The sequence below is a fragment of the Felis catus genome, chromosome C1 (assembly GCF_018350175.1).
Source record: "Felis catus isolate Fca126 chromosome C1, F.catus_Fca126_mat1.0, whole genome shotgun sequence".
In the NCBI taxonomy this organism is placed as follows: Eukaryota; Metazoa; Chordata; class Mammalia; order Carnivora; family Felidae; genus Felis; species Felis catus.
The window spans coordinates 64,891,285-64,919,106 of record NC_058375.1 but is presented as its reverse complement, the minus strand read 5'-3'; the positions used below and the strand labels follow the sequence as shown (position 1 = coordinate 64,919,106).

Here is a 27,822-nt window from a genome sequence, read left to right as displayed (position 1 = left end):
TTAGAATGTTTGACTTTTTAATAAACAATCAATTTCTGTTTTTAGATATGCTATGTAAATCCAAAAATAGAAATGTTTATTAAAATATATTATTTCTCACGACAGTTCTAGAAGTGTAGGTAGTGTTACCACTTTCACTTTACTGATAATAATATTAATAGCTAGTTTTTACTCTTCTTTTTTTTTTTTTTTTTTTTTTTTTTATAAATTTTTTTCAACGTTTATTTATTTTTGGGACAGAGAGAGACAGAGCATGAACGGGGGAGGGGCAGAGAGAGAGGGAGACACAGAATCGGAAACAGGCTCCAGGCTCTGAGCCATCAGCCCAGAGCCCTACGCGGGGCTCGAACTCACGGACCGCGAGATCGTGACCTGGCTGAAGTCGGACGCTTAACCGACTGCGCCACCCAGGCGCCCCTAGTTTTTACTCTTCTTACTGGAAGCTGAGGACCAGGTGCTGTTGTACAGTCTTTTTATAGATGAGAAAACTAGGCCTTGAGTGCCTGGCCGATGCCATTGGTAGAGCATGTGACTCTAGATCTCAGGGTTGTGAGTTTGAGACCCATGTTGGGTGTAGAGATTACTTAAAAATACAATTGTAAAAATAAACAAAAAACTAGGCCTTAAGGTAAATTGAGTCAGTTGTCTAGTCATATAGCTAATAAGTCTGAGAACGACTGATCCTCTGATTCTGATCCCAGCCCTTTTCCCACTATTCTGTTCTATTCTGTACAGTAAAAAAGCTGTTGTTCCTCTCCTACATAAACCATTGCATCAAATTGTAGACGGTTTTTTGCTTTAATTGCAAAAAATAAAGCACATAATTGGCCTCTTTCATTTCCTTAGTAAATCATCCTGTTATTTGCCCTCTACCACTACTGCCTTCCTTCACATAAGAAGCTAAGAGTATATCTAATGCTGTTAGTTTCCTTATTGAAGCTGTTTTACATAGTTTTACATTAAGAATATTGTCTGTACAGCTCCATGTTTTACAAGTTTTGTTTTTTGTCTTGTTACCAAGTTTTGGAAGCTCATTTTAACTTTTCAGTTGATTTAAATAATTTGGATTCCCTCCTCTCCCCCACCTCCCCCGTATAGCATTACTTAATATCACATATGTAGAGTTCATCCTATACCTTTGGAATGTTGGAACCTTGATAAGCACTTTTCAGTTTAATAGCTCTAATTTTTATGATTAATTTCCAAATTAACTTTAGATGTGTTGGGTACCTTATATTTTCACAGCTAAGACTAGTAATGGTAACAAAAGGAATACTAAAGAAACCTGAACGTTTTCCCTCCTGAATGCACTGAACTCTAAGTTAATTAACATTTTGACTGTTGACTGTAGAGATCTAGCCCAGCCATAGATGCAATGATTCCTTGCCACGGTTGGAGTTTGAATCTTGAAACAGATGAAGTGATGGTTCTGCCTGTAGCTGAGGTTATTCTTTGTGGCTCTACTGTTTATGAAGAGAGGAAGTCTACATAGTGGTTTGAGAGTGAGGGCTTTGGACCCACACAGGCCCAGTTTGTAATCTTGGTGTTACCACTGTCTAGTTGTAACACCCTGAACAAGAACCTTAACCTCCATCTTTAAATTAGAGGTGATAATAACTACTTCATAGTAACGTTGTGAGGGTTAAATGACGTTGACAAACAGTAAGCAATCAATCAGTGTTAGTAGTTTTAGACATTAATCATGTTGTGGAAAATTTTTTTACTTGATCATGTTATATCTGGCTTAGGCTACTTCATCCTCTCGGATCTTCTATACAATGACTGTAAGAGGAGTTCAGCATTTGAATGTCAAGAGTATGGTCAATGTTGGAGATACAAATATAAGCTAGATAGCATGTGAGCCATTATACTGTTTTTGGAGTATCCCCCCACCCCGCCCCTACATTTTTTTTGTAAATCTGGTTGTGCTTTAAAAATCCAGATAATATAGAAAAAACAACCACATAAGCATGTACTGAAAGGTAGAGCCAGGATGCTTTTAATAGATAGACATGGAGGAAGTAATAGTGTATTTTAGTATCTTTGATTCTTTTAATGATTTTCCAATGTCCAAATTAAAAATTTGTTTTCTTGCTTAGTCTTCCACAAGCAGACGACAGCACCCCCTTAATAAGCATCTCTTTAAACCTTCCACTTTCATGACTTCCCATGAACCACCAGTGTATATGGATGAAGATGATGACCGATCCTGTTTTCATAGCCACATGAACACTGCTATTGAAGAGGCATCAGTAAGTTATCTATTTATATAAAAATATATATACCTGTGTATTTATCTAGGTATCATACAGATCAGGTTACAGAATGAGAACACCAGAATTTTTAAATTATTCCTATCCTTCAGAGAATGTTGGTTTCTTTTAATTAACAAGTGAAGTTTATGGGCTTTTAAAAAAACAATATATTGTTAAATCATTATATATTAATATATATCATATATATTAACACATAATAAAAATAAAAGAAATTTTAACATGCAAAATAGAGTAGTATAATGAATTCTATATAACATATGTAGTATATTAATAAAAGAAATTTCTAAAACACATATAAAAATAGAGTAGTATAATGAACCTACATGTACTTATTACCCAGCTTCAATAGTTATCAGTTTATTGTAATCTTATTTTGATTTATACTTCTTACCCACCTCAGCTCCATCCTGGATTATTTTGGGGCAAGTCCCAGACATTATAGAGTATTATTATCATGTTTATAAAAAGGTAATCCTTTACACAAATATACACTCAGTTCACATTTCCTCCAATCATAAATTACAATAGATTTCCTCCTTTCCTCCATCCCCACCCCCTTTTTCCTCTTCATAGAACTTTTTTGCTGAAAAACTGGGTCATTAGAATTTACCACTGTGTGTGTTTTGTTTGCTTCTCTCTGGTGTTACTTACTCTGTTTTTCTGCTCCCTGAATTTTCTGTAAATTGTTAGTGGGTCTAGATAATTGTTATCACTTACTCTGTTTTTCTGCTACCTGCATTTTCTGTAAATCAATAGTAGATCTAGATAATTGACCAGATTCAGATTTGTTAGGGTGGGCAGGACTTACTTCATGTGTACTTTCATCAGTCTGGTGGTCTTTTCTGTTTTTTTTTGACATAGTAGCCATTGATCATTGCCTGGATTCATTAATTCATTACATGTTACAAAACAGTGATATTCCCTCAATTCTTCTTTACTTATTTGATAGAATATTCTATAAAGTAACCCTCTCCATCAACTATTTGTTTCCCCCTAAGGTACATATGGAAGAGGCAGTATAACTGCTTGATTCTTCGTTTATTTTCTTATGGTTCAGTACATTGATATTATTGACTTTATTAGTGTTCAGATTGGCCCATTGGTCAGTTGTAACTTATTCAGGTTGGATTTTGGGATCTTTGAACAAGATTCTAGTAGTTTTTGATAGCTTCTTCATTACCTGTTCTGACAAGGAAATTCTAGGATTGTCTTGTATTTTTCCTCTTCAGACCTAGAATTAGTCCTGCTTTCTTTTATTAGGAAATTGTGGAGATGATAGCCTGACTGTAGGAATCCTACTTGATGCTGGCTTGATCATTGTTTCTAGGTCTATTTAATGGATAGAGCTGGGAAATAGGTTATATTATTGTTTAAAAATAATGGGGCACCAGTATGGCTAAGTTGATTAAGCGTCTGACTCTTGATCTTGGCTCAGGTCATGATCTCACAGTATGTGAGTTCAAACTCCACATTGGGCTGTACACTGGCAGTGTGAAGCCTGTCTCCTTCTCTCTGCCCCTCCCCTACTAGTGCTCTCTTGCACGCATGCGCTCTCTCTCTCTCAAAATAAAAACAAACTTTTGAAGAAAAATAAAAAAATAAAAAACCTCAGGGGCACCTGGGTGGCTCAGTCGGTTAAGTGTCTGACTTTGGCTCAGGTTATGGTCTCACAGTTTGTGAGTTCTAGCCTCCACATCAGGCTCTCTGCTGTTAGCACTGAGCACTGCTGATACTGTGTCCCCTTGACCCCCATCTATCCTCTGCTTGTGCTCTATCTCTCTCAAAAATAAACATTAAAAAAAAAGACATCGTAAGTTTATATTTTTTAATTTCAGATTCAATTTAAGGACTTTGGGGATTTTACTTCTCCTTATTGATCTTAAATATGTATCTTCTTTCTCCCATGCTGAGAATCCTAGATATCAGTGACATTGACATAATACTTTCTTTGTCTCATAGTGCTCACAGTAGTCTCAGAATATAATAATACTAACCTTACCATCAGCAGTATGATTACTGGAAACAGATTTTTTGACAGTTCTTTCTTCTTTTCTTTTTTTTTTTTGCCTTGGGATATATGCCACTGCAGAACTAAAGTCAAATCCTCTTCAAGTAATTCCTCTTGGTGTTATTGACTGCACACTAATTTAGATCAATTTATTTTATTTTCCTTTCCATCCATAGACATTTCTTTTTATTGCTGTTAATATTTTTATTTTACATCCTGAAATTTATTTCCTCAGTAACTAACATGATTCTGGTTCTTTGCTTAAAGTATTACCTTATATCTTTCTTAATACTCTGATTATTTATAATAATTGGCAAAGGAGATTTTAATGAAAGGTCAGCAAGTAAAAGTAAGTCTCTTTTTTGTTCTGTTTTTAGATGAGCCAAATACCGAGTGTATAATTTGGTATGAAACTACCATAAAATGATTGTATTCTTCACAAATTTTTCTTTTTAAAATAGCTAGTATCTGCTGTGTCTTAAGTTTGTACTTTGTTAATATTAGAATTATTCATTTGAAAAATATTGATTCTACATTTTATATATCAGGCCCTGCTAGAGGTCAGCTGCATCGTTGTGCACAAAATATTTATGATCTTTGCTCTTACAAATCTTAGTCTTGTGGAAGGAGATAAATGTGTAATCACATCAATAAATTACAGATTTTAAAAAGTGCTTCAAAAACAACTGATTATAATTATTTAAGAAGTACTTTATTTAGATTTGGAGTTTAAGTAGAAGAACTCTAAAGAAGTGGTAGTCAAGGTGACATGTGAAGGAGGAACAAAATTTAGCCAGATGAGGAGTAGATTAATATATGTAATAGATTGAATTTGATTTAACTTTTGTTTGGTTGATTTTATTTATTTATTTTTAAATGAGCACCAGTTCAAATCATTCTGAATTTTGAAATAGCTGTTCAGATATTTATAAAACTACTAGTGGTAAAATTTATAGATTTCAAGTTCTTTTTTTAGGAAATCAATATCTAAAGAAACCATATGATTACATGTATGTACTTCCATAGTTTTAAAATCTGTACACCATTTTAGCCTCATTTGGAATTAGTCATAGGATCTCCTCTTTAAGTAAAGTTTAAAAATGATTTTAACAAGGAAATCTGTTTATGAGGATTTAAAAAAATTTTTTAATTGTGATAAATACATATGTTCATATTTTTGTGACCCAATCTCCAGAACTCTTTACTTCTTAGAAAACTGACACTCAGAACCGTTAAACAGTATCTCCCATTGCCTTCTCCTTCCAGCCCCTGGCAACTCCCTCCTACTTTGTCTCTATGAATTTGGCTACTCTGGGTGCCTCATTTAAGGGGAATCCTGCAGGTTCTGTCCTTTTGTGACTGCCTTTCATCACTTGCCATAATGTATTCAAGATTCATCTACCTTGTAACATGTGTCACTCTTTCCTTCCTTTTTAAGGCTGAATAATATTTCATGGTATGTGTATACCACATTTTATCTATTCATCTGTCATTGGACACTTGGTTTGCTTTCACTTTGTGGCTATTGTGAATAATGCTGCTATGAACATAGATGTACAAATTCCTGTTCGAGTCCCTGCATTCAGTTCTTTTGGGTGTAGACCCAGAAATGGAATTGGTAGATCCATATGTTAATTCTACATTTACTTTTTTGAGGAACCGCCATACTATTTTCTATAGTGGCTGCAACATGTTACATACTCCCCAACAGTGCACTAGGGTTTCAGTTTCTCTATATCCTTGTCAACACTTGTTATTTTCTGTTTTGTTTTGTTTTGTTTTGTTTTCTTTTGATAGTAGCCATCCTAGTTTTGTGGTGATTTAACTTTACTTAGTCTTGTTGGCCAAATTTAATAGTATCCTTAGACTTAAAATGCAAATTAAACAATTTGGCATAGTTTCTACTCTTTGTATTTGCTTAAAATACCTGAATTTAATAAATTTCACTATAAAATTCCTTATCACATTATTTAACTAGTTAAGTCACATTGTATTTATTAGTGTTAGATATTTATTACATTACTTAATGTCATTTTCAGTGCTGATATAGAAAGACAGTAGCTGTAATTTAACACTTTAGTTGACAGGAACTTGAAATGAGTGAAAGATGGTGGGAGATAAGGTAAGTGAAGTATGAGATTATAAACAATCTTTTATTCAGCTGAAAACTTTGGACTTGACTCTGTAGACAGTTAGGAAGTCATTGGGAGATTTTAAATCATGGTGGAGCTGGAGGAAGGAGTGATACTATAGAGGACCAATTTGAAAAATTTAAGAAAGTGTTAAGTAGTGACCAATTTTGTTGGATTAAATATGACAGTGAAAAATTAAGGGTAGCTCTTAGATTTAGGCCTTAGGCTGCTGAGTGTATAAGGAGTTACTAAATATTCAGACAAATCTGGGTTCAAATCACCTGACTCCATAACTGATTAATTATGTGACCTTGGGTAAATGTTATTTTTATAGACACCGGTTTCCTTGACATAAAATAAACATTGTAGTTAATAATACCTAATATGAGAGCAAGAGGAATGGGAGGAGTAGGAGTTATCTGGACCAGGATTGATAGACTATGGATGGGGTCAGTGAATTGGAGATGCTTTCAGGAGCATTGTAGATATTAGTGACCATGGGATTATGAGGTCATGAAGGAAAGAAATGGATCATTGATGGCAGAACACAAATAAATTGGGAGAATAGGTAGGAAGCAGTTAGTGATTCATCTGTCAACTTCAGCTTCATGTATTTCTATAGTTGTAGTATTCATTTTTTATAGTCTTCTAAATGATCATCTTCGTAATTTAGTTTATCCCCTTGGGTAAGACAGGAATGTCCTGCCTTGATTATTGGGAGTATACAGAGCAGAAAGTGGTTTGCTCTTTGTTAAGAAAATGTGATATTTACTTGAGAAAGCATAAAAAATCTTTTAGAGAAGAGGAGCTTCCTGCAGATGAGGTAGAAGTAGATTATAAAGAGTATCACAAGGAGCCATGAATGTGTTGGGATAGGGTTGAGTCTGCATTAGTGTATGACAGAGGTAGGAATCATCCCCTGGTACTTTGTACAGTTCAATATTACTGTTGCATTAAGAAGCCCTCCAAAAGTGTTAGTCTAAAATATCGCTAATAGCAACACTAATTTTCTGTCAGCCCTATAAGGTGAAGTATCTTAAAAGTGAAAAATATTTTATTAGTAGAAAAATATTCTGTGTCAGTATTTCTTACTGTTCTTCTTCTTCTTTTTTTTTTTTTTTTTTAATGATTTTTTCATGTTTATTTGTTTTTGGGAGAGAGAGATAGAGCGTGAGCAGGGGAGGGGCAGAGAGAGAGGGAGACACAGAATCCAAAGCAGGCTCCAGGCTCTGAGCTGTCAGCACAGAGCCCGACATGGGGGCCAACCCACAAATTACGAGATCGTGACCCAAGCTGAAGTCGGATGCTCAACCAACTGAGCCACCCAGGCACCCCCTGTTAGTTCATTTTGATTATCAGACATTTTTGTTTTCTGTTTTATTATTAGGATGAAGAAAGTATTCCTATTATGTATAGGAATTTGCCTGAATATAAGGAACTATTACAGTTTAAAAAGTTAAAGAAGCAGAAACTCCAGCAGATGCAAGCTGAAAGTGGATTTGTACAACATGTGGGCTTCAAGGTAAATTCTGCTATTCATTTAATTTTTGGAAGGGTGATAAGAGAGATTTAAAGTAGTTTCTGCAGTTTTAAATTCCAGACTTCCCAGCATACAGATAAAAGTAAGTTTAGCTCTAGTCCTATTCATTTATATAAAGTAGTGTGCTACAGTTTCTGATCTCAGTAGGTTTATGATTCTATGGGAAGAAGACAAGCATACAGGTATCTATATTTTGAAGTAAAATATGAGGTGTTTTTGTCTAGCTATTTTTCTTTCTTATTCTCAGTTTTACTGAGATATAACTGACAAAAATTGTATATATTTAAAGTGTACAAAATATTAAGGTGTAAAAACATCACCTCACATAGTTGCCTTTTTCGTGTGTGTGTGGGGGGGGGGTGAGAAAACTTAAGTGTACTCTCTTAGCAAATTTCAAGTATACAGTACCATATTATTAATCCCGTGCTGTCCATTAGACCTCCAGAACTGATTTCTCTTACAATTGAAAATTTGTATCCTTAGACTAACATCTCCTCATTTCTCCCACCTCGCAGCCCCTGGCAACCACTGTTCTACCCTCTGCTTCTGAGTTTGAGTTTTTCATTTCATTCATAAGTGAGATTATATGGCACTTGTTAACTTCTGTGGCTTATTTTACTTAGGATAATGTCCTCCACTTTCTCATCCATGTTATCACAAATGGAGGATTTCTTTTTGTTTTAGGACTGAATAATATTCCTGTGTGTGTGTGTGTGTGTGTGTGTGTGTGTGTGTGTGTTTCACATTTTCTTTATCCTTTCATCCATTGGAGCTGTTGCTCTTGTTCATAGATGAGAAATTTCTTTTTGCCGTTCAGGCTACTAGAAATATATCCATTCAGTCCACAAAATTTTGAAATACCCATTATGTTCCAGGCACTTTGCTTAACTGCTAGGGATTCATTAGTAAACAAGATGGACTCGGTTTCTGTCCTTATTCTGTTTTCGTCTCATAAGGAATTCAGAGAAGTTAAATTAGTAAACATAGTTGACTATGGCTAGAGAACATATCAGAGAGTAGTGCTGCTATTAAGGTGCTTTTGAGATTTACTGAGGAGTTTAAACTTTCCTTAACGAGGTTGGGGAACCATTGAAGAATCTTAAGTAGACAGTAACATGAAATTTGCATTTCAGAAAAATCATTCCAGTTACTTACACTATTAGTATAGATAACCTTGGAGAAGGCAGTGGGTTTAGAGTGGACAATCTCTGACAGCTGTATTGTTAAATTTTGTAAACAGTAATGTGTTCATGTATGTTATTTATGTAGTTGAAAAAAAATAGGTGAAGGAGAAAAAGATAATTCTGGACTTAGTATGGAGAATGGAAAGAAGAAAGCAAAGCTAGAGGCAGGGTGACTGGTTAGAAATTCTTTTGGTAATTTAGACCAAAGATGAGAATGTCTGAGGTTTGATTGGTGGCTATGGAAATTGAGAGAGATTGACAAGTTTGAGAACCTTTGGACTTTAGAATTGGCTGTACTTGGTGAGATTGGAGGAAGTAAAACTGAGACCATGAGATACAGATTTGCTGGTAGTGGTATACATAAAAATACTGATGCGTGCTGTGACTGATAAACAGAAACTGAAAATTATACCTCTCATTCTCTAGTATGGCCATTAGCCATACTATATTAAATGATTTTTCCTCTTGATCTTTCCATGACCTTGCTTCTCCATTAGAAATTTTCCTAATTGGTATCTCTGGCCTTTCAAGAGGAAACTCTCCACTTCTCAAAATTTGCCCTAAGACCCAGCTGTGGCTTGTTTACTAACCTGTCGGTCACTCTAGTTGGTCTGATGATCAAAGAAACTAGAAATGAGATTTATTTCCAAAATTGTCCCGAAGACACTGAGGGCTACCACAATGCCACCACACTAAGAAGGAGGTAGATCTGCCTTTTCTTTGTTATGGGCATTAGTAATTAGGCTTCTTCAGGCTTTGAAGAATAATTCAGTAAGATAAAAGTTTAGAGAGGATTTTGTGTTCTCTTGGGTTTGGTAATGATAGCTTGTTAAGTAGTTCTGTAATTATACAGTTTTAACTATGGTATTAAGTCAGTGGTTCTCAATCACGGTCATTATACATTGGTCTGAGGTACCTTTAAATAGTTATTGGGGCACCTGAGTGGCCCAGTTAAGCGTCCAATACTTGACTTTGGCCCGGGTCATGATCTCACTGTTCGTGGGATTGAGCCCCCTTTGGGCCCTCCTGAGAGCAGGATACCAGGTTGGGTTTCTCTCTCTGCCTCTTCCTCACGCTGTCTCTCTCTCTCTGTCTCTCTCAAAATAAATAAATAAACTTAAAAAATAGTTATTAACACTCAAATGTCTAAATTTGCAAATGGTTTACTTGAAATTTTATTTACTTTTTAAAAGGAGTTTATTTTGGAGCAACAAGCAAGCATGAATGGGGGAGGGGCAGAGAGGGAGAGAATCTTTTTTTTTTTTTAATGTTTATTTCTGAGACAGAGACAGAGCACGAGTGGGGGAGGGGCAGAGAGAGAGGGAGACACAGAATCTGAAGCAGGCTCCAGGCTCTGAGCTGTCAGCACAGAGCCTGAGATGGGGCTCGAACTCACAAACTGTGAGATCATGACCTGAGCCAAAGTCGGTCGCTCAACCGACTGAGTCACCTAGGCATCCCGAGAGAGAATCTTAAGTAGGCTCCATGCTGTCAGCTCAGAGCCTGACGCAGGGCTCCATCCCACGAACCATGAGATCCCAACCTGAGCTGAAATCAAGAGTCAGACGCTTAATTGGCTGAGCCACCTAGGCGCACCCCCTACTTAAAATGTTAAAAAGTCAATTAAAGTAGTAAGTAACACTTACCATGATGAGCATTGAGTAAGTAAGGTATAGAATTGTTGAATCACTATATTGTACACCTGAAACTAATAGAACACTGTATCTTTACTGGAATTAAAATTAAAAAAAAAATTTTTTTAAAGTAAAGTGGAGCATATTGAAGGTAATCCCTTGGTTATTATGATGTACCTGTCACTCACCTGCACATTCATCTTGAATGAATGAAATTTGTGCTAGTTTGCTAGAAGTTATATCTAATTTACAACCATTTTCGTGTTATATTACTGTCTAGTTCCTTGGGGAGAGAGATGTTTTTGTGCACATCCTGTTTCCCAGCAGGAAAAAAAGGTTTTGGAAAAATGTAGCTTAATATTTTTCTCTCTGAAACTTTTCTAGTGCGATAACTGTGGCATAGAACCTATCCAGGGTGTTCGGTGGCACTGCCAGGATTGTCCTCCAGAAATGTCTTTGGATTTCTGTGATTCTTGTTCAGACTGGTAAGTGTTTTCTTCATATTAGGTCTTCAGTTTTGACAAGTAAAGAGCTTTTCAGCCACTAGTGAATTTGATTTCCAAACTACTTAGAAAATGACCACATTTAGTGGGTTAAGCTTTGTTGTTGTAGGCAATTAAGAAATTTTCTTTAATTATACCACATCTCAAGTAAATTTCCGTTAGAGATTTTGGTGGATTAAAGAAGTGGAACTGTGAGGAAGTTTTATAATGTCTACTCCAAAATGCATCCAGTGCCGTGTATTGATGTGTCTGTGTGTGTGTGTTTGTGTGTGTGTTTTCTTTGCAGCCTACATGAAACAGATATTCACAAGGAAGATCACCAATTAGAACCTGTTTATAGGTCAGAGACATTCTTAGACAGAGACTACTGTGTGTCCCAGGGCACCAGTTATAATTACCTTGACCCAAACTACTTTCCAGCAAACAGATGACATGGAAGAGAACATCGTATACTAGTCCTCTTCAACACATAGCAATGGTATCATTGTGAATTATGTGCACAGTTTGGAAAGATTCTCTGCTTTCCCTGAAATGACACTCACAGCATGACAGCTTCCTGAGTGTTCTTGTCAAGTCCAGCTCTGCACCGTTGTGGCTCTAGATCACTGTTCAGCAGCCGAGCATTCCTGGTGAGCAAAGGGTTTCCCTGGTGAATTTCTCACCACCACCTTAAAGCCTTTTAGGTGGTGATATTAAATGGGTGAGATGGAAACGAGAGCACACATTAAAGAGAGTAAATTCCAAAGGTTTCAAAGAACTCGGTCATAAATAGGATAATGAGAAGACAAAGTATTTATATTAAAACAGTTTAGTAGCTTTCAGTTTTGTGAAAATAGTTTTCGGCACAGAAGCTGACTTCTTAGACAAAGTTTTAACCAATGATGGTGTTTGCTTCTAGGATAAACACTTTAAAAGAACTCACTGTCCCAGTGGTGGCCACTGATGGCCTTTAGTAAATCGGAGCTGCTTAACCATATTGATGTCTAATTTCTTTTAACCACAATGAACTGTCCTTATTACCAACAGCGAAGCACTACAGGAGGCACTGTGGCATTGCTTCCTTGACCAGCTCATGGTGTGTGAATGTTATAAAATTGTCGCTCAGATATATTTTTTAAATGTAATGTTATATAAGATGATCATGTGATGTGTACAAACTATGGTGAAAGTGCCAGTGGTAGTAACTGTGTAAAGTCTCTAATTCACAACATTAATTCCTTTAAAATACACAGCCTTCTGCCTCTGTATTTGGAGTTGTCAGTGCAACTCATCAAAGAAAACTGCCTAATATAAAAATCATATATATGGTAATAATTTCCCTCTTTTGTAGTCTGCACAAGATCCATAAAAGATTGTATTTTTATTACTATTTAAACAAGTGATTAAATTTAGTCTGCGCAGTGAGCAAGAGTTCACATGCATTCTTTTATACTGCTGGATTTTGTTGTGCATCATTTAAAACATTTTGTATGTTTCTTCTTATCTGTGTATACAGTATGTTCTTGAATAATGTTCATTTGTCAGGAGAACTGTGAGAAATAAACTATGTGGATACTGTCTGTTTATATTATAGAATGCTTGTTGTGACTTCCTTTTTGGTTAGATTTTGGATTTGTTTTACTAGTGTTAAAACAAAAAAAAATTTTTTTTAGGGGGTTGCTTTACCTTTCTGTCCTTGAAAAAGAGTAAGGACTATATAGTATTATGGAAATGAACTTGAGAAGCTCTGAGAGAAGATGGTAATCTTTTCACTCAGTGTGTGCTGAGACACTAATTAAACTAGGTTACAGAAAGAACACACACCATGGTTAAAAAGGCTATTATTAATGTCCAGATGTGAAAACTATACTCGGGCTGAAAAATTTTACTCTTAATTCTTTTAGATGAAAGTAAGCCTCTTCACGTGTTTAATTTAAACAGATGGTTTTTGAAAATCACTCTATTCACTGGCAATTATTATTGACTATTGGAAGAGATCACATAAGTATTCTAAGATTAAGTATTATACTCACCTAGTTTTTGGACTAAGTCCCCTGTTTTTTCCGATTTTAAGTCAAGGGAACGTTATTTAATACTCCTTCAATATGTTGTAGGGTACTAAAATCATACCTTGAATTTTTTTAACTGAGAAAAGTAATGTTATTTTAAGTATAGAAATATGAGAATTTTAAAGTAATATATTGACTAAAGATTACTGATGTTGATAAAATATATTGCATCAGGAAGAACAGGAAATGGACTTGAGCTTTACTTCTTACCCTGGAATCAGTAGTTGGGGGGAAGAAGAAGGAGTTGTTAACGTTTGGGCATTTTGATATTAAATGTTAACTGATATATGCTAGGAAATCTGCCTTCTTGCAGCAAGACAGCAGCACTCGGTAATAACTTCTGTGTTTGTATAGAAATAATACTGATTATTGGGGGAGGACCATTCAGGTTTATTCAAAAATCCCATAAAGTATGCTTTGGAAGAGGGCTGTGTGTGATACAGTTCTGATGTAAACAATACACAAAATAAATCCACTTAACTGTATTTTTCAAGAGCAAAGATTTTGAGAACTTTGAGTGGCAAAGAGGATTATTTTCTGCTTGAGTGAAGATGTGTTAATTTTGCATTTTTCACCTCCAGGCAAGTAGTCCTCCTGGCTTAAAAAGGCCCTATATGGTAATAGTAGCAGTGGTAGTAGTAGCATGAGTAGTAATATGGAGGTGGTGTTTTAATTGGCGGACTGCAGGAATAGGCAGGGCTGTCTTTTACAAGTAGTCCTTCGATCTCCTACAGAGAAGTATTGGCCTTAAGAGACAACATAGACCTACTTGTGAAAGCCTTGCATATTAAGTGGTAGGTCAGATGTAGGTCAGATGTATTTCCTGAAATATTATGTTCAAGTTGTTTGATAAGAACTGAAGGAACTTTTAGTGACACCTAAAACCACTGCTTTAAGGTTTAGGCAGAGGAGGCTTTGATCGGTGTGGTGTGCACTAATAACAAGCGCAAAACCGAGTAAGTGCTTACTATGAGCCAGGCCAGCATAGAGTAGCAGATTTAATTCTCGCAACCTTAGGAGAAAGGTGCATTTGTTAACCTGTTTTCATATGAGGAGATCTAGCCAGAGAGGTTAAATAACTTGCCCAAGGTCATATGGTTAGCAAAGTGGTCCTGCTTAGATTTTAACCTAGACAGATTGCTGCAGAGTCACTACCCAATTTATGGAGCAAGAACATTCCCTTTGTGTCAGGCATCACTAAGGTTTGGAGATGGAAGTGTGTAGGGATTGCTTTTCACTCTTTTTCCCTGGTGTGGCATGGTTCCTAGAGCCACAGACCTGAGGACAGGTCCAGGTTCATGGTACAGAATAGGAAGCAGATCCTTGGATGGGAAGACAGCACTGAGTTCTAGAAAACCACCCAGACGTATAATTTACATATTCTAATTTGACAGCAAACATGTGATCTTGAGGCTTTAGGCAAAGTCTCCTGCCTGAGACAGAATTTGTTTCCATGCATGCTTGGTGCCTCTCACTTAACCTAATAGTATGCCTTACCCAGTTTCCTTCCCTTTCCCCTTGTGTTTAAATTACAGTACAGAAGACAACAGTGTACTGAGATATGAAGAACATTTTTTTTCCAAGAAAATAGCATATCACAGGTAGTAAGGATAAATACTGTTTTGTGAAAGTCTTCTTTTAGTTATTACTATGGCATGCTATATAAACTGTATTTCTTAATGTAGGTAACAGATTTTGAAAGCCATTGTTCTAGTTGCACTGGATGGAAATGGAAGTACTTGTTTTTTTTTTTTTTTTTCCAGATAACAAGTAGTTTTTTCCTCCACAGAGATTATAGAGGCATTGACCTTTTAGGTTGTAAAGTATTTTTATTTTTTAACCTTATGAAAATAACCTCCTGTTGATAGAATCCCAGGAAAAAAATACCTTTTTTTTTTTTTAACTTTTTTTTTCGTGTAGCCAATTAAATGAATTTTTGAGAAGTGGTATCCCATTTAGCTCCATAAGGACAAAGACCATCCCTATCTGTGTCCCTGTGGCCTGCCTGGCTCTTAGATTTTTAATAAATATTTAGTACTAGTTAATCAGTGTTTTGATGAGTTATATTTTTTCTCCAGAAAGGTAGGAGAGACCACGTATGTCTGAGTGTGTCTGTGAGTGCCTATGTGGGGCCCTTTGGGGGCCTGCCTCAGGAGATCTTTATAGGGCTCTGAGAGTATTGAAGAATTGCGTCCTGTCTTATCTGGAGGATGTTGTTCAAGCCTGGGTGGCTGAGAAGATTATGGTTTCCTCTGGGTTCCCAGTTAGGCCGTAAACCTTGATTCTCTGCCATGTTTTTAGAGTGAAAGGGCACTGGAGTGGAAATTCTGGGTCCCAGTCCCAATTGTGAAAGTGAGGCACTCAACAAATACTGACAAAGAACCACCTTTTATTGAACTCTACGAACTAGTAAATGATTTACATGTATTACTAACTTGTTGAATACTTGCAACCCCTCTGTGAGGTTGCTTACTATTATGTCCACTGTACAGATGAAATAGCCAAGTTTCAGAGGATATAAGTGTTAGCTTTTAATAATTGTGTGCAGGATGGAGGGTATAAAGCTTTGCCCTTCTAGAGCCTTATGGTCTAATGCAGAAGAGCACCAGTAAACACATAAATATAAAATATTACATAAAGTTAGGCAGAGATAAATGTTGTGAAGAAAATAATGTTTGGAGAAAAATGGTGGAAGAATGAGGACCAGACTGTCATTTTAGATGGAATAATCAAAGAACGCTCGATGAGACCTGGACGGAGTGAGGGAATCGGCCTGTGGATAACCTGGAGGAAGAGGCGGGATAGCAACAACAAGGGTCTGATCCAGCAGAGATCTTGGCTTGTTCAGGCAACATTAAGAGGGCCCGTGTAGCTTGAGCCAAATGAGCAAGAGGAGAATGCAGTTGATGGGGTGATACAGGGTACAGAGGCAGAGCAGGTGAGGCCTTGAATGTAGACCATTGTAAAGGAGTTTGGATTGTGTTCTGATGTCTTTCACATACACACAAGGGCTTCTGCTGGGCAGAGACCTCTAAGATCCTTTCCTGCTTTAAAATCCTGTGACTTTAAAGTAGTGATGTCATTTCAAGCCATCCACGTCCGTAACACGTTTTAGCAGTCTGTTGCATCTCCAGATCCTCTTCAGGGGCAAAGCCATTTATTTACCTCTGCCGATTCTTTTTTTTTCAAGAGGACAGCCAGCTACAGCCATAAAGGTCACGGCATCTGTTGTCTCCTATCCCGTACTCAAGCTGTCCGAGCTGTGGTAGGCATGAACTGTGTTTGCCAATATGTGGTATGTGTTTAAAGAATGTTAATCCCTACAAAGAGTCATTCTGTGTTTTTGGCATAACTGATCATTTTCACCCTCTGATTCTAATTTGCTCAAATGCTCCTTGTGCTCCCGTACAGAGAGTGAGACAACTGGGGTGGTAATAAAGTACTTGATAACTGTGTGACTTGAAGGAACATGCCCCTTTTTGGTAATACAGGCATCATTGTAACCAAAGAAATTTAATTTCTTCTTTAGCAAACACTACATTTCTGTTTAAGAATGACTGCTAGGGCAAAAGGAAACATAAAAATTACCATGTATCATGAGTACACTGAGAATTCTCTATGTAATAGCTCAGAACTGATCTACGGCCAAAATTAAAACCATATGAGCATATCATAAATCTCAACTATTAACTGTGTTTGCTTCTAATTCTGTTTGGAATAAGGCTTCAAGTGCTTTCCAGAATGATGTGAGTTACAAATAAATAGAAAAAGAGCTATGCTGTGTTCCATTTATTTTATTTGTACATATATCCATTTCAAGAAAAAAAAATGACTTTAAAAATACAATTCTGTCCCAGAATTGGATCCTTATCAGCACGACCATTGAAGGGAAAAGAACGGCATGCAAACTGAAACTATGGTCATTTGTAGTGACTGAATGGAAGATGCAGTTATTCCAGTAGAATATATAAGAAGCTCTGATTTGGCAACTGATAACACAAAAGAGAACCCAAACCTCACTGGTTTGAAGCAGGGTAAAGCACAGTTTTACATATGGATATGATAAGGTTTGCACAGCCCTGGAAAAGGCCCGCATGAAACAAATACAGCACTGGGATCTGTTAAACATCATGTACTGACATGCCTCTCCCACCCACATCAGTATTGTTACTGTTACTTTCTTGTTTGGCAGTAATAAATAAATACACGATCTTATAAAATCAAAACTATAAGTTGACATTATTCCAGTGAACGCAGTAACAAATCACCTCATGCTTTACGTTATGTTTGGTCATTGGTATTAATGTATAATTGCTGAAATGCACCACCAGGTGTAAAAGAGATTAGGTTAGACAACTTATTCAATTTGTTTTCTTTGTCATATGACAGTATTCCAAGTAGTAGCCAGTTTCCTAAAAATGAATGCAGAAATGTTATTGGTGACTAGTCTGGGTTTTACAGCCTTGGAAAAGCTATACAATTTCACATTGTTTTACTCCTTTTATCAAATATTCAAATTTAATCATATTTCTTATCACCAGTTGGAGTTATCAGACCAGTCTCTCTGGCTCTGAGCTACTAATGGATGAGACTTGAGGAAACAGCCACTAGAGGAGGTACCCAGGTGCCTCCTCGCCCCATGGTAAGGCCCTTTATCAGGCAACAGCATGTAAATCTTGGGGTGAGGAAGGAAAATGTGATGGGGCATTAGGGGGGCGCTAACCCCATTTGATGACAGAGAAATCAAATGGTCAGACTAGCGGGTCCTGAGGGCACAACTGAACACCACGCTCTGTTCACGTACTAGCTAGCAGCTCTGAGGCACAGCTGATGTGACGGAAGAGTGTGCGTGCTGGGGGTGCGGACAGCTGTCTGAATTAGGAAGAAGAGGTTAGATAATACCAAATACACCATGCATGATTTCCAGACACCTCTCGGAAAGGTCAAGCTCAGAAGCAAACAGCAATGTCAGGATCTGGGGTGGGGTAGGGATGGGGGACACAAACGGTTTAACTTGAAACAATATTGTGTTAAGGGATGAGCCTTTTAATATTTTTTTCTGTCTCCACTCTCCTTGATGTGCATGCTTTTTTTGCCTTCAGAAAATAGAGTCAATAGCTGTGCAGAGTTGAAGAAAAACTTCCTCCGGTGTCCCCTCTGCATTTACCTATATTTAAAGGGAAAAAGAAAGTCTTAAAAGAATTGCCTGCTCTAGGCGCCCAAACCACAGAGAAAAAAGTGGTTGTTAAAAAAAAAACAAACTAGGTTTATCTAAATTAAAACATCAAGGAGATACCACTGCACACCTATTAGAATGGACAAAATCCAAAATGCATCAGCAAATGCCGGTAAAGATGCGGTACAGTACTCATTCTTTGCTGACGGGAATGCAAAATGGTACAGCCACTTTGGAAGACGGTTTGGCAGTTTCTTACAAAATTAAACATTCTTACCGTATAATCCAGGAATTGCGCTTCTTGGTATTTACCCAAAGGAGCTGAAAACTTAACGTCCACACAAAAACTTGCATATGGATTGTTTATAGGAGCTCTGTTCATAATTGTTAAAACTTGGAAGCAACTAAGATTTCATTAGGTGAGTGGAAAAACTGTGGTATCCAGACAGTGGAATGTTATTCAGTGCTCACAAGAAATGAATTACTAAGCCATGAACAGACTTGGAGGAAACTTCAATTCCTATTATGAGGTTAAAAGAAGCCAATCTGGAAAGACTCCATACCATACGACACTCTCAAAAAGGCAAAACTATGGAGACAGTAAAAAGACTGGGTTGTGGCCAGAGAGGAATGACTAGGTGGGACAAAGAGGACTGTTACAGTAGTGAATGGTGGATACATGTCAATAAACATTTGTCAAAATCCAAGGGTGTGAACACCAGGAGTGAACCCTAATATAAACCAGACTAATGTTGAGAATGATGTATTGATGTAGATTTCATCGATGAACCTACCATTGTGTGGGATGTGGCTAGTAGGGGAGGTCGTGTGTGTGTCTGGGGACAGGGCTACATGAGAATTCTGTACTTTATACTTTTTGCTGTGAATTGAAAACTAAAAATCGGTTTAAAACAACGAAACGTAGGTGCCTTGAGGTAAAGTATTGTTAAGGCTCATGGAAAAACTAGAATTAGTTAAAAGGCTTCCGTGTTCTAGAGCATTTGGACAGGATGGGCATAGGGCTTTGGGTCATGGGCGAGGTGGTGGGGCTGGCGTGTAGAGAAGAAAGCTGGGACCTCCACTTGCGGGTGTGCTAAGTGCAGAGTCCCCTCAGACGTTGCTGGCACACCACTGCGAGGAGCCAACAGAAGAAGCGGCAGGGAGCGGACTTCCTGGGTGTTAAGGCACAACTACCCCTTCCTCTCTCAAAATGTCCCAACGTTGGGGATGCCTGGGTGGTTCCGTCAGTTAAGCATCTGACTTCGGCTCAGGTCAGGATCTCACAGTTCGTGAGTTGGAGCCCTGTATTGGGCTCTGTGCTCACACTCAAGAGCCTGCAGCCTGCTTCAGATTCTATGTCTCCCTCTCTCTCTGCCCCTCCCCGCCTCACAGTCTCTCTGTCACTCTCAAAAATAAACATTAAAAAAAAAGTGACCCAGCATCATACCAATCACTGAGGTATGTCCCAGGCACAGGAAGAGGAGACCTGGTGACCCACGGGACCTGCGGGAGGGGCGGGCAGCGAATCTGCTGAGGTGCAACTCTCAACCTTCATCTCCACAGGTCCTCATTTCTGTGGTTGGGCTGGGCCGTCTAATCTGCATATTTAACAAATTCTCCAGATGATTTCCCTGTGGGTTATCTTGGACCATACTGATTTCTTCCAATCTTGTCTACCTTCTTTGCACAAACTAGTTTCGATTTCACAACACTAGAGACGTCACAGATTCCAGAGATAGAATAAGTTCTCAAAAACAAAACACCACAACTAAAAAACCACATTTAAATATCCCAGAAAATAGGTACAACAGTGTTTCTAGAAGTGTCGTTTGTAATAGTCCCAAGCTGGAAAAATCACACAAGTCCGTGAGCAGTAGATGGATAAATAAATTGTGGCATAGTCACAGGCTGGACTAGAATAGTGATGGAAGAAACACTACAGCTACTATGTTGAACAACAGGGATGACTCTCCCAAAGTTGTGGTGAGGGAAAGAAGCGGGTCTTGAAAGAATATGCATGCAGTGCAATTCAAGTTCTGTAAAATCCAAGAACACGCAAAGCTACATCGTGTAGGTTCGGGGTCCGTACATAAGTGGTAAAACCATTAAGAGAAGCAAGAAGATGATTATGGAAGTCAGGAGTGGCTCCTGCTTGGAGAGAGGACGGAGGAGGTGACTGGGGAGACCCAGGGAGCCTCTGCCATTCTTTCCTACTTCCTGGGCCTGTGTGGTGATTACACAGTGTTTGTTTTATAATTCCTCAAACTGTACATATGGCTTTTATGCATAACCATGTGTGTGATACATCTCCCAATAAGGAGAAAATTAAAATTAAAAAAAAATTTTAAGCGCCCTCCCCCAACATGTCCTACCCCTTCCTTCTAGGAAAGTCAACGACAGCAGTCTGCAACTTGTCTCCCTGGCTACAGGCTTTCCATCTGAGGGCAGAGATTTCGGCTTTGCCCTGTGTGTCCCTCACGGCACCTTGCCTCTTGTTTTACCTCTCCCTCCTCTTCTTTCAACCAACAAACGTTTCCTGGGTGCTAACATTATGTGCTGGAGATACCAAGCTGAACAAGACAAAATGACCCTGCTTTCACAGAGCTCACAGCTCAAGAACAGAGATGAAGAGTTAACAGGAATCTATGCTGTTTCGAGGCCAGTACAGGAGCTGTGGATACAGGAACACCTTCCACCATGTTGGGAGGGCAGGGAGTTTCCTGAGAAAAATCGTCATCAGCAGCAGCAGCACTACAGAAGCATAAGTGCTTTTATTTTTAAATAAAATATTTTTAATTAAAATGTTTTTCTACCTCTGCCCTTGCTTCACTTCCGCCCTTACTTGCTAGCCCACTTCCTTCTTCCCTCCCTCTCATCATCTCTGAAGTCTTCCTTCGCCCCCTCCCTGGCTCTCTCTCTTCCTCCCTCCCTGAGTCCCTCGCCTCCTCACTGGCTCTCATTCCATTCCATTCCATTCCATTCCATTAAAAAGCGGTTTTTAAACAGGTAATTCTGACAGGGATCTTGGGAGGACAGATACTATCCCCATTTCACACATGACAAAACTGAGGCTCTGAAAGATGAATTAAATTTCCCAAGGTCCTACAGCTAAGTAAGTGGCAGGGACCTGGTGGAAACCAAGGTCTCTGACTCCAAAGTCCTTGCACTTCCCGACCACATTAGAATATGTCCACCAGCTCAAAATGGCTGCTGGGCTGAATTTGGTTGGGGCAACAAGGAGTGAAGCTGGAATGGTAGGTCTGTGTTGATCATAAAGAGGCTTATAGATTCTGTTACATGATAATGGGAATTACGTAAGGGTTTTTAAAGTTGAGTTGATACAATCAAACGGGTACACAGAAGCTGATGTTTGCTTAGTCAAAACATTGCAGGAGGGTTGAAGTGCAAGGCAAAGAGCACTGTAGTAGGAGCCATGATACCTGTATTAATCCCCAGTCGGCTTCAGGACTCGGACTAGACATTCATCCTCCTGGTGCCTCAGTTTCCTCCTCTGTTCTATAAAGGGACTGATGACAGACGTGTAACCTCCAGGTTCGGTTCCAGCTCTGATACCCTATGCTATTCCAAATCTCAGTTCACGTTTTTGTGGGGATCAGGCTCCCATCAGTGGGCATCAGGACTGTTGAGTTTAGTTTGGTGTTGCCAGTCAAGCTGAGCCTGGAGTGGATATGTATTTGAAGATAATGAGAGCCTTCTCTGTGGAGAGACCAGCATGTGCAAAGGGATAGAAATCTGCAAGCACCTGGAGTTTTCAGGGATCAGTGGGTCTTTGTTGGGGACAGAGCAAATGCTGCTTGAGTTGGAGGAAGGAGAACAGGAGGCTGGAAAAATAGGTCGGGAGGAGGTTGTGCCTCCATAGATTTACCTATTCTGGACATTTTCTATAAATGGAATCACATAGTATATGGGTTATTTTTATTTTTATTTTTCACTAAGCACTGTCTTCACGGTTCACCCATGTTGTATGGGTGTCATTACTGTGTTCCTTTTTCTGGCCCCATAATGCCTTATCTAACCTGCATGTACAAGACATGCTTTGGAATGCCTGCCTTCCTAACATCACTTTTCAGAAAATCTGCTGCTGCTCACTGCCCTGCTGAACCTGCCCTTGCCTTATCAAACCCTATAAGGAGGGAAGATTGTTAACTCACTTTCCTTGGCCCCTCTCATGGCCCGTGTAGTGGGCATGGGTAAGAAGGTAGCGATCCATTAACACTTAGCTTATTGTTTACACTGTCCATGACATTATTAGTGGCAGGTCTCTGGTCCCCCTGTTCAGTGGATTCTCACACGGAGAATATTTTAAGAGAACAATAAGGGACTTTTAGAGATTTTCATGTGACTCCTGGGTAAGTCAAAAGAAATGGGAAAGAACCAATTTACTAAGGGCATTTTAAGTTACAGAAACTATTCTCAGTGCTTACAACTTTAGCAAATTTAAACCCACTAACAGTGTGCCAGTGTTTAACACCCTTAGTGAACAGATAAGAATCCTGTAAACTGGGGGTGCCTGGGTGGCTCAGTCAGTTAAGCGTCCGACTTCGGCTCAGGTCATGATCTCATGGCTTGTGAGTTCGAGCTCCGTGTCAGGCTCTGTGCTGACAGCTCAGAGCCTGGAGCCTGCTTCGGATTCTGTGTCTCCCTCTCTCTCTGCCCCTCCCCTGCTCACGCTCTGTCTCTGTCTCTTAAATAAACGTTAAAAAAAAATAAAAAGAAAAAGAGTCCTGTAAACTTTTGTGTGAAGGGGACTTCCTCAGTAATTGAGCAAACTTAAAAGACCCCCAATTCTGAATCAGCAGAGTCAGAATGTATGAAGCTTTAATGTATTTCATTTAATTGAAACCTAGATAAGTGGATGTGCTTTTGACTTTAAGAACCTATCTTTTTGAGTCAAAGACTTAATATAAAATCCTGCAATAAGTGATCAGTAGAGGAAGTATTTTTTTTAACAATAAAAGAAAAAAAAAGCTACCAGCAGGTGAACAGGAAATAGGATTGAATTTCTGAGTTTTCACCTGACTTCTCAAAGGAGAGCAGTCAGTGATAATATTTCACGCAGTCAGCAGAACATACTGCTAAATTAGGAAAGTCATTACACTGCCTTAGGAATTGCAGGCTTTGTCTACTCCTTCTCTTTCATTCTGTGAAGTGAATCTGCAAACCATAAAACGGCTAGTTCCAACACTGCCCAGGTCTAGTTGTGTTTCTCCTGAATTTCCCACGCTGTGACAAACAGGGCTGGAGTTTTAATTTTGTTTTTCATGTATTGGCGCCATGGGGCTTCTGAGACTGACCCAGGCTGCCACTGGTTTACGACTGTTGTGTGCACCACCTTCTCACTCTTTTCATCTTGTCCTCTGAGCCAGACGGAGCCTCACACCGCAGGGATCCCTCACCACCAGACGAGGCTCCGCAAAGGCAAAGCCCTTAATATGCAGCACCTGCGTGCCGTCTGGGGCCGAGCATCGGATGCATTCTTCAAAAGTTAGGGTTATGTAAATGACGCTTCTGGGGACTCCTCCAATTCACATATCCAGTCGGGACACAGATTTCTCCTTATTCTCAAGGCCCTAGGAAGCAAGAGGGCTATGTATACCTTTACTTTAGAGAGCTTTTAGGACAAGCGTTAGCAACAATTTTAGGCTGATTTATAATCTGCATATTAATGGCTTCTGTGTACATAGGATTTTCCAAAGCACAAGCATTTAAAATCTTTCCTTCTTTTTCCTCTTCCTCCCAATTTTGCCTGAAGTTTAAATTTGGCTGGCAGCTCTTTTCATAGACATCCACAAAATTCTAAAACATATCTTATCAGTCATTTCCCTGTTTAAAATACCAGCAGTATTTAGTTGGAACTTTCTAAGATGGTCTAGAACTGTACTATCCAATGCAGTAGCCATAGGGGGCTTCTGAACACTTGAAAGGCAGCCAGTACAACCGAGGAGCTGACTTTTTAATGCTATGTAGTTAAAATCAATCTAACTTTTAAAACTGGTACTTGGACTCCCTTATTAGAAAATTAAAAAATATATTGGAACAACTAGAGTATGTGAGATCTGCCATTTTAACCACAAATTTTATGGAATATAAATACGATCTATTTCTGATGAAAATTTAGCATCTGAATTGTGTTATGCTTAAGTACTGGATTTTGAAGACATATTAGAAAATAAAGTATCTCATAATTTTGGTATTGATGGCATGTTGAGAAGCTAAGACTTAGGATATATCAGGTTCAATAAAATCTATTTTCAAGTTCATTTCATTTGGTTCTACTTATTTTTTTCTTGTTAATGTGACTACTAGGAAATTTTAAATCTATGTATGTGGCCCATGTTCTATTTCTGTTGGACCATGCCGGGCTAGCAAATTTGTTGAATGAAGGAGGAATGAATGAATGGATTCAGGTCCTTCATGGTCTTGCTTCAGCCTTGCTTTCTGGTCTAGTGTGTTACTGCTTTCGTTCATCGGCTCTGCACTAGCTACATCTTGTGCTAACATTCTTGGGCTCTTCCATGTGTCAGTGCCTTTGTCTCCTTCTCCTCTGTCCGTTATGAACTTGTATTCATCCTTTAGGACCTGTTCAAATGTCGTCTTTTCTCTGAAGCCCTCACCTACCTTTCCAGGTGCGGTACTCCCAAAGGCCCAGAACATTCTGTAAATCTTATTACTATATTTACCACTTTGCTGTGGTGCAGAATTTCATGGGTGTCTTTTCCTCTCGGAATTCCTGGCATTAACCACCATGCCTTGGACGTCAGAGATGCCCCAGTCTTCTGTTGGCTTCTAGAATCCACGGCAGGGGCTCGTGGAGACGTTGTGAGTTAAAGTGAAGCCCAGTGAATGGACTGCCCTGAGCTGGCCAAAGGCAGAGCCTGCCACGTGACTGAAGCAACCACAGGGGAAGGAAGTCAAGAAAGTGAATAGAAGAGCACAGGGTCTGGAGTTCTCTTCTGCCTACTGTTATGGGAAGCAGGATGCAGACACGCACTGAGCACAACTCATTTCAACAGGACCACAGGGGAGCAAATCAGATTGCACTGAATCAAAAGCTCTTTGCGGGGAATGTAGTGCAGGCCTGACAGGAAGGGCGGGGGGTGGAGAGACTAGTCAAGCAGAATAATGAAGAATGAGTTTCTTAAGACTCTGGGAGACAGATGGAAGATTTATGCCTCATTTGTCAGGTGAGAGGACAGAACCTTGGGGCTCCTTGAAGTCACCTGCCCTTTCGTGCACCTCTTTTTACTGGGCAGGCAGGAGGATGGAGAGCTGTCTCCAAACCCAGGCTGCTACTGGCACTCACCCAGGGCAGCTCCAGCCCGAACCCAGCACGCTTCACACTCAGAACCGAGAAGCAAACTCAGCGGGGGAGGGGCATTGATAGAAGAGGCCAAATAGCCAGGAACTGAGAAGTCCAGAAGCTTTTCTGCATTCAAAAAACTCTTCTCAGGGGGACATGGAGAGAGAAGGAAGTGCAAAAGAATGGGTTAAAAAAAGACTGCTTAAAATAGCTCAACAATCTCTCCTACTAGACACAAAAGCCTAAATAAGGGTGTTCCAGTTCCTGCACAGTTGTTAGTAGTAGACAAAACAACCAAACTAGAAACAAACCGGTTGAACAAATTATAGGATATCCATGTTATAGAATATTACATGACTACTAAAAAGAAAACACTGTGACGTCTGTATTGGCTTCCAGAGAAATGTGTACAGGATAGTATTTTCATGAAATCAGAACTTTCCACCATGGGGTATGTGTATTTATACAAAGTAGATTGGTCAGGGTCAGAGAAAGAGAGAGAGAGAGAGAGAGAGAGAGAGAGAGAGAGAGAGAGTGTGTGGGGGGGAGACAGAAAAGGAGGGAGAGACAGGAGGAGGAAGAGTAGGATTGGGGAGGGAAGGTAGAAAGATACACAATAAACTGTTCACGCTGGTTATTCGAGGGGAGTAAGGTTGGAGGTATCAAGGCATTGCTAATTGTTTTATTTATATATACATTTATACACACATACACAGATACTTCTACTCCTTGCTTATTATATTAAGTACTTATTACTTTAGTAATTAAAAAAAAAATCCTTTGAAATAAGGATTTGAAATAAGCCACCAATGTGAACACTTGACAGTTTTAACACAGCTGGGACCACTGAATCACCTGCTAATGCTTTTCTCTACTTAGTCTGTTTGATCTTCAGAGAATCTGAAGAGAAACCCCCTCTCACCTCCTGCGGCATAGGATCTGGTGAGCACCCCTTGCTACAGCCTCTCCCAGTTTCCCACCAAAATACCCATGGAGACCCAGAAAAAGATGAATGGCTACAGAATTCTGAAAACTTGGATTGCTACCTGTTGCCAGTGGATTTAGATTCCATAATCTGCTCCTGACTTAGAAAATGACCAGAGAAGCAGGCATCTGCCATTCTGCTATGTGGTTACGACTTTCAAAGACAAGAGTGGTTCTCCCTAAGTCCCACCAGGACATCTTTTTCTAAATCTAATTTAAGATTGTATTACCAAAAGAACAACTAAAGAGAGAGGGAGTAACATGTCCCAAAGGATGGATCCTGACACAGGAGGGGAAGCAGGAAGAGGCATAGGAGCAAGTGCATCTCGGGGTGGTAGTGGTCCTGCTCAGCGCGCCTCAACCCCCAAGTCCCACATTCGGTGTGAGCCTCCCTGATGCACCCCAGTGTGCCTTCCAGCATGAGATCCAACAGGACCAGACCTGAGTGCCGCTGGTCCTCAAGCACACATAAAGTAAGATTAACAATCACCTGCACATCATGTGGGCCATTAGATTCCCTTGACCCCACCTCCTAATTGAAGGACATAGCAAATTATAGTTTCCAAAGATGGTTGCAACAATATCTCCCACCCCACATACTCTTCTGAATATGACCTTGCTACTCACTCATCAAGAGACGAACTAATCCCCTCCCCCTTGAACCTGGGCTGGCCTTAGGGACATTCTTAGAACCAAAAGAATGCAGTAGAAGTGAGGCTGTGTGATCTTGGCGTGGCCAGAAGAAGCCTTGCAGCTCCTGCCTTGGCCTTTGGGAACATTCACTCACTGGAGGCTCCCGTTGGGGTACCACCCTTTGGAACCCAGGAGCAGTGCTGTGAGAAGTGCAAGCCATTCTAGAGAGGTCACGTGCAGGTGTCTGGCTGTTCCAGCTAAGCCAGCCCGGTTCAGGCACCAGACATGTGAATGAGGTTCCATCTTTGAATTGGACATAGCAGCCCTCTCCGTGGGAGCCCCCAGTTTGAGTCATCCCAGTTGAGCCCCAAATGCCATGGAGC

General features: G+C 39.3%; 2 protein-coding genes across 13 annotated transcripts in view; one reads left to right on the top strand and one right to left on the bottom strand.

The window, feature by feature from the left end:
- The window catches only part of ZZZ3 (zinc finger ZZ-type containing 3), a 112,932-nt gene extending 91,629 nt beyond the window's left edge, over positions 1 to 21,303 (top strand). For 6 of the 9 annotated variants that reach the window (XM_045036043.1, XM_045036044.1, XM_045036039.1 and 3 more), the window contains 4 exons: positions 2,100 to 2,252; positions 7,804 to 7,938; positions 11,159 to 11,259; positions 20,887 to 21,303. In XM_045036043.1, the coding sequence (XP_044891978.1) occupies positions 2,100 to 2,252; positions 7,804 to 7,938; positions 11,159 to 11,259; positions 20,887 to 21,286 (789 nt within the window). In that variant the 3' untranslated portion in view covers positions 21,287 to 21,303. Of the gene's footprint in view, positions 1 to 2,099; positions 2,253 to 7,803; positions 7,939 to 11,158; positions 11,260 to 11,563; positions 12,848 to 17,182; positions 17,552 to 20,886 lie in introns of those variants that run through there. The other 3 variants (XM_011284926.3, XM_011284924.3, XM_045036045.1) reach the window with 2 other exon arrangements.
- AK5 (adenylate kinase 5) overlaps positions 17,105 to 27,822 on the bottom strand; it is a 263,749-nt gene continuing 253,031 nt past the window's right edge. For all 4 annotated transcript variants that reach the window (XM_003990243.6, XM_019837266.3, XM_011284927.4 and 1 more), the window contains one exon: positions 17,105 to 18,492. In XM_003990243.6, coding sequence (XP_003990292.2) covers positions 18,424 to 18,492 — 69 coding nt within the window. In that variant the 3' untranslated portion in view covers positions 17,105 to 18,423. The remainder of the gene's footprint in view (positions 18,493 to 27,822) is intronic.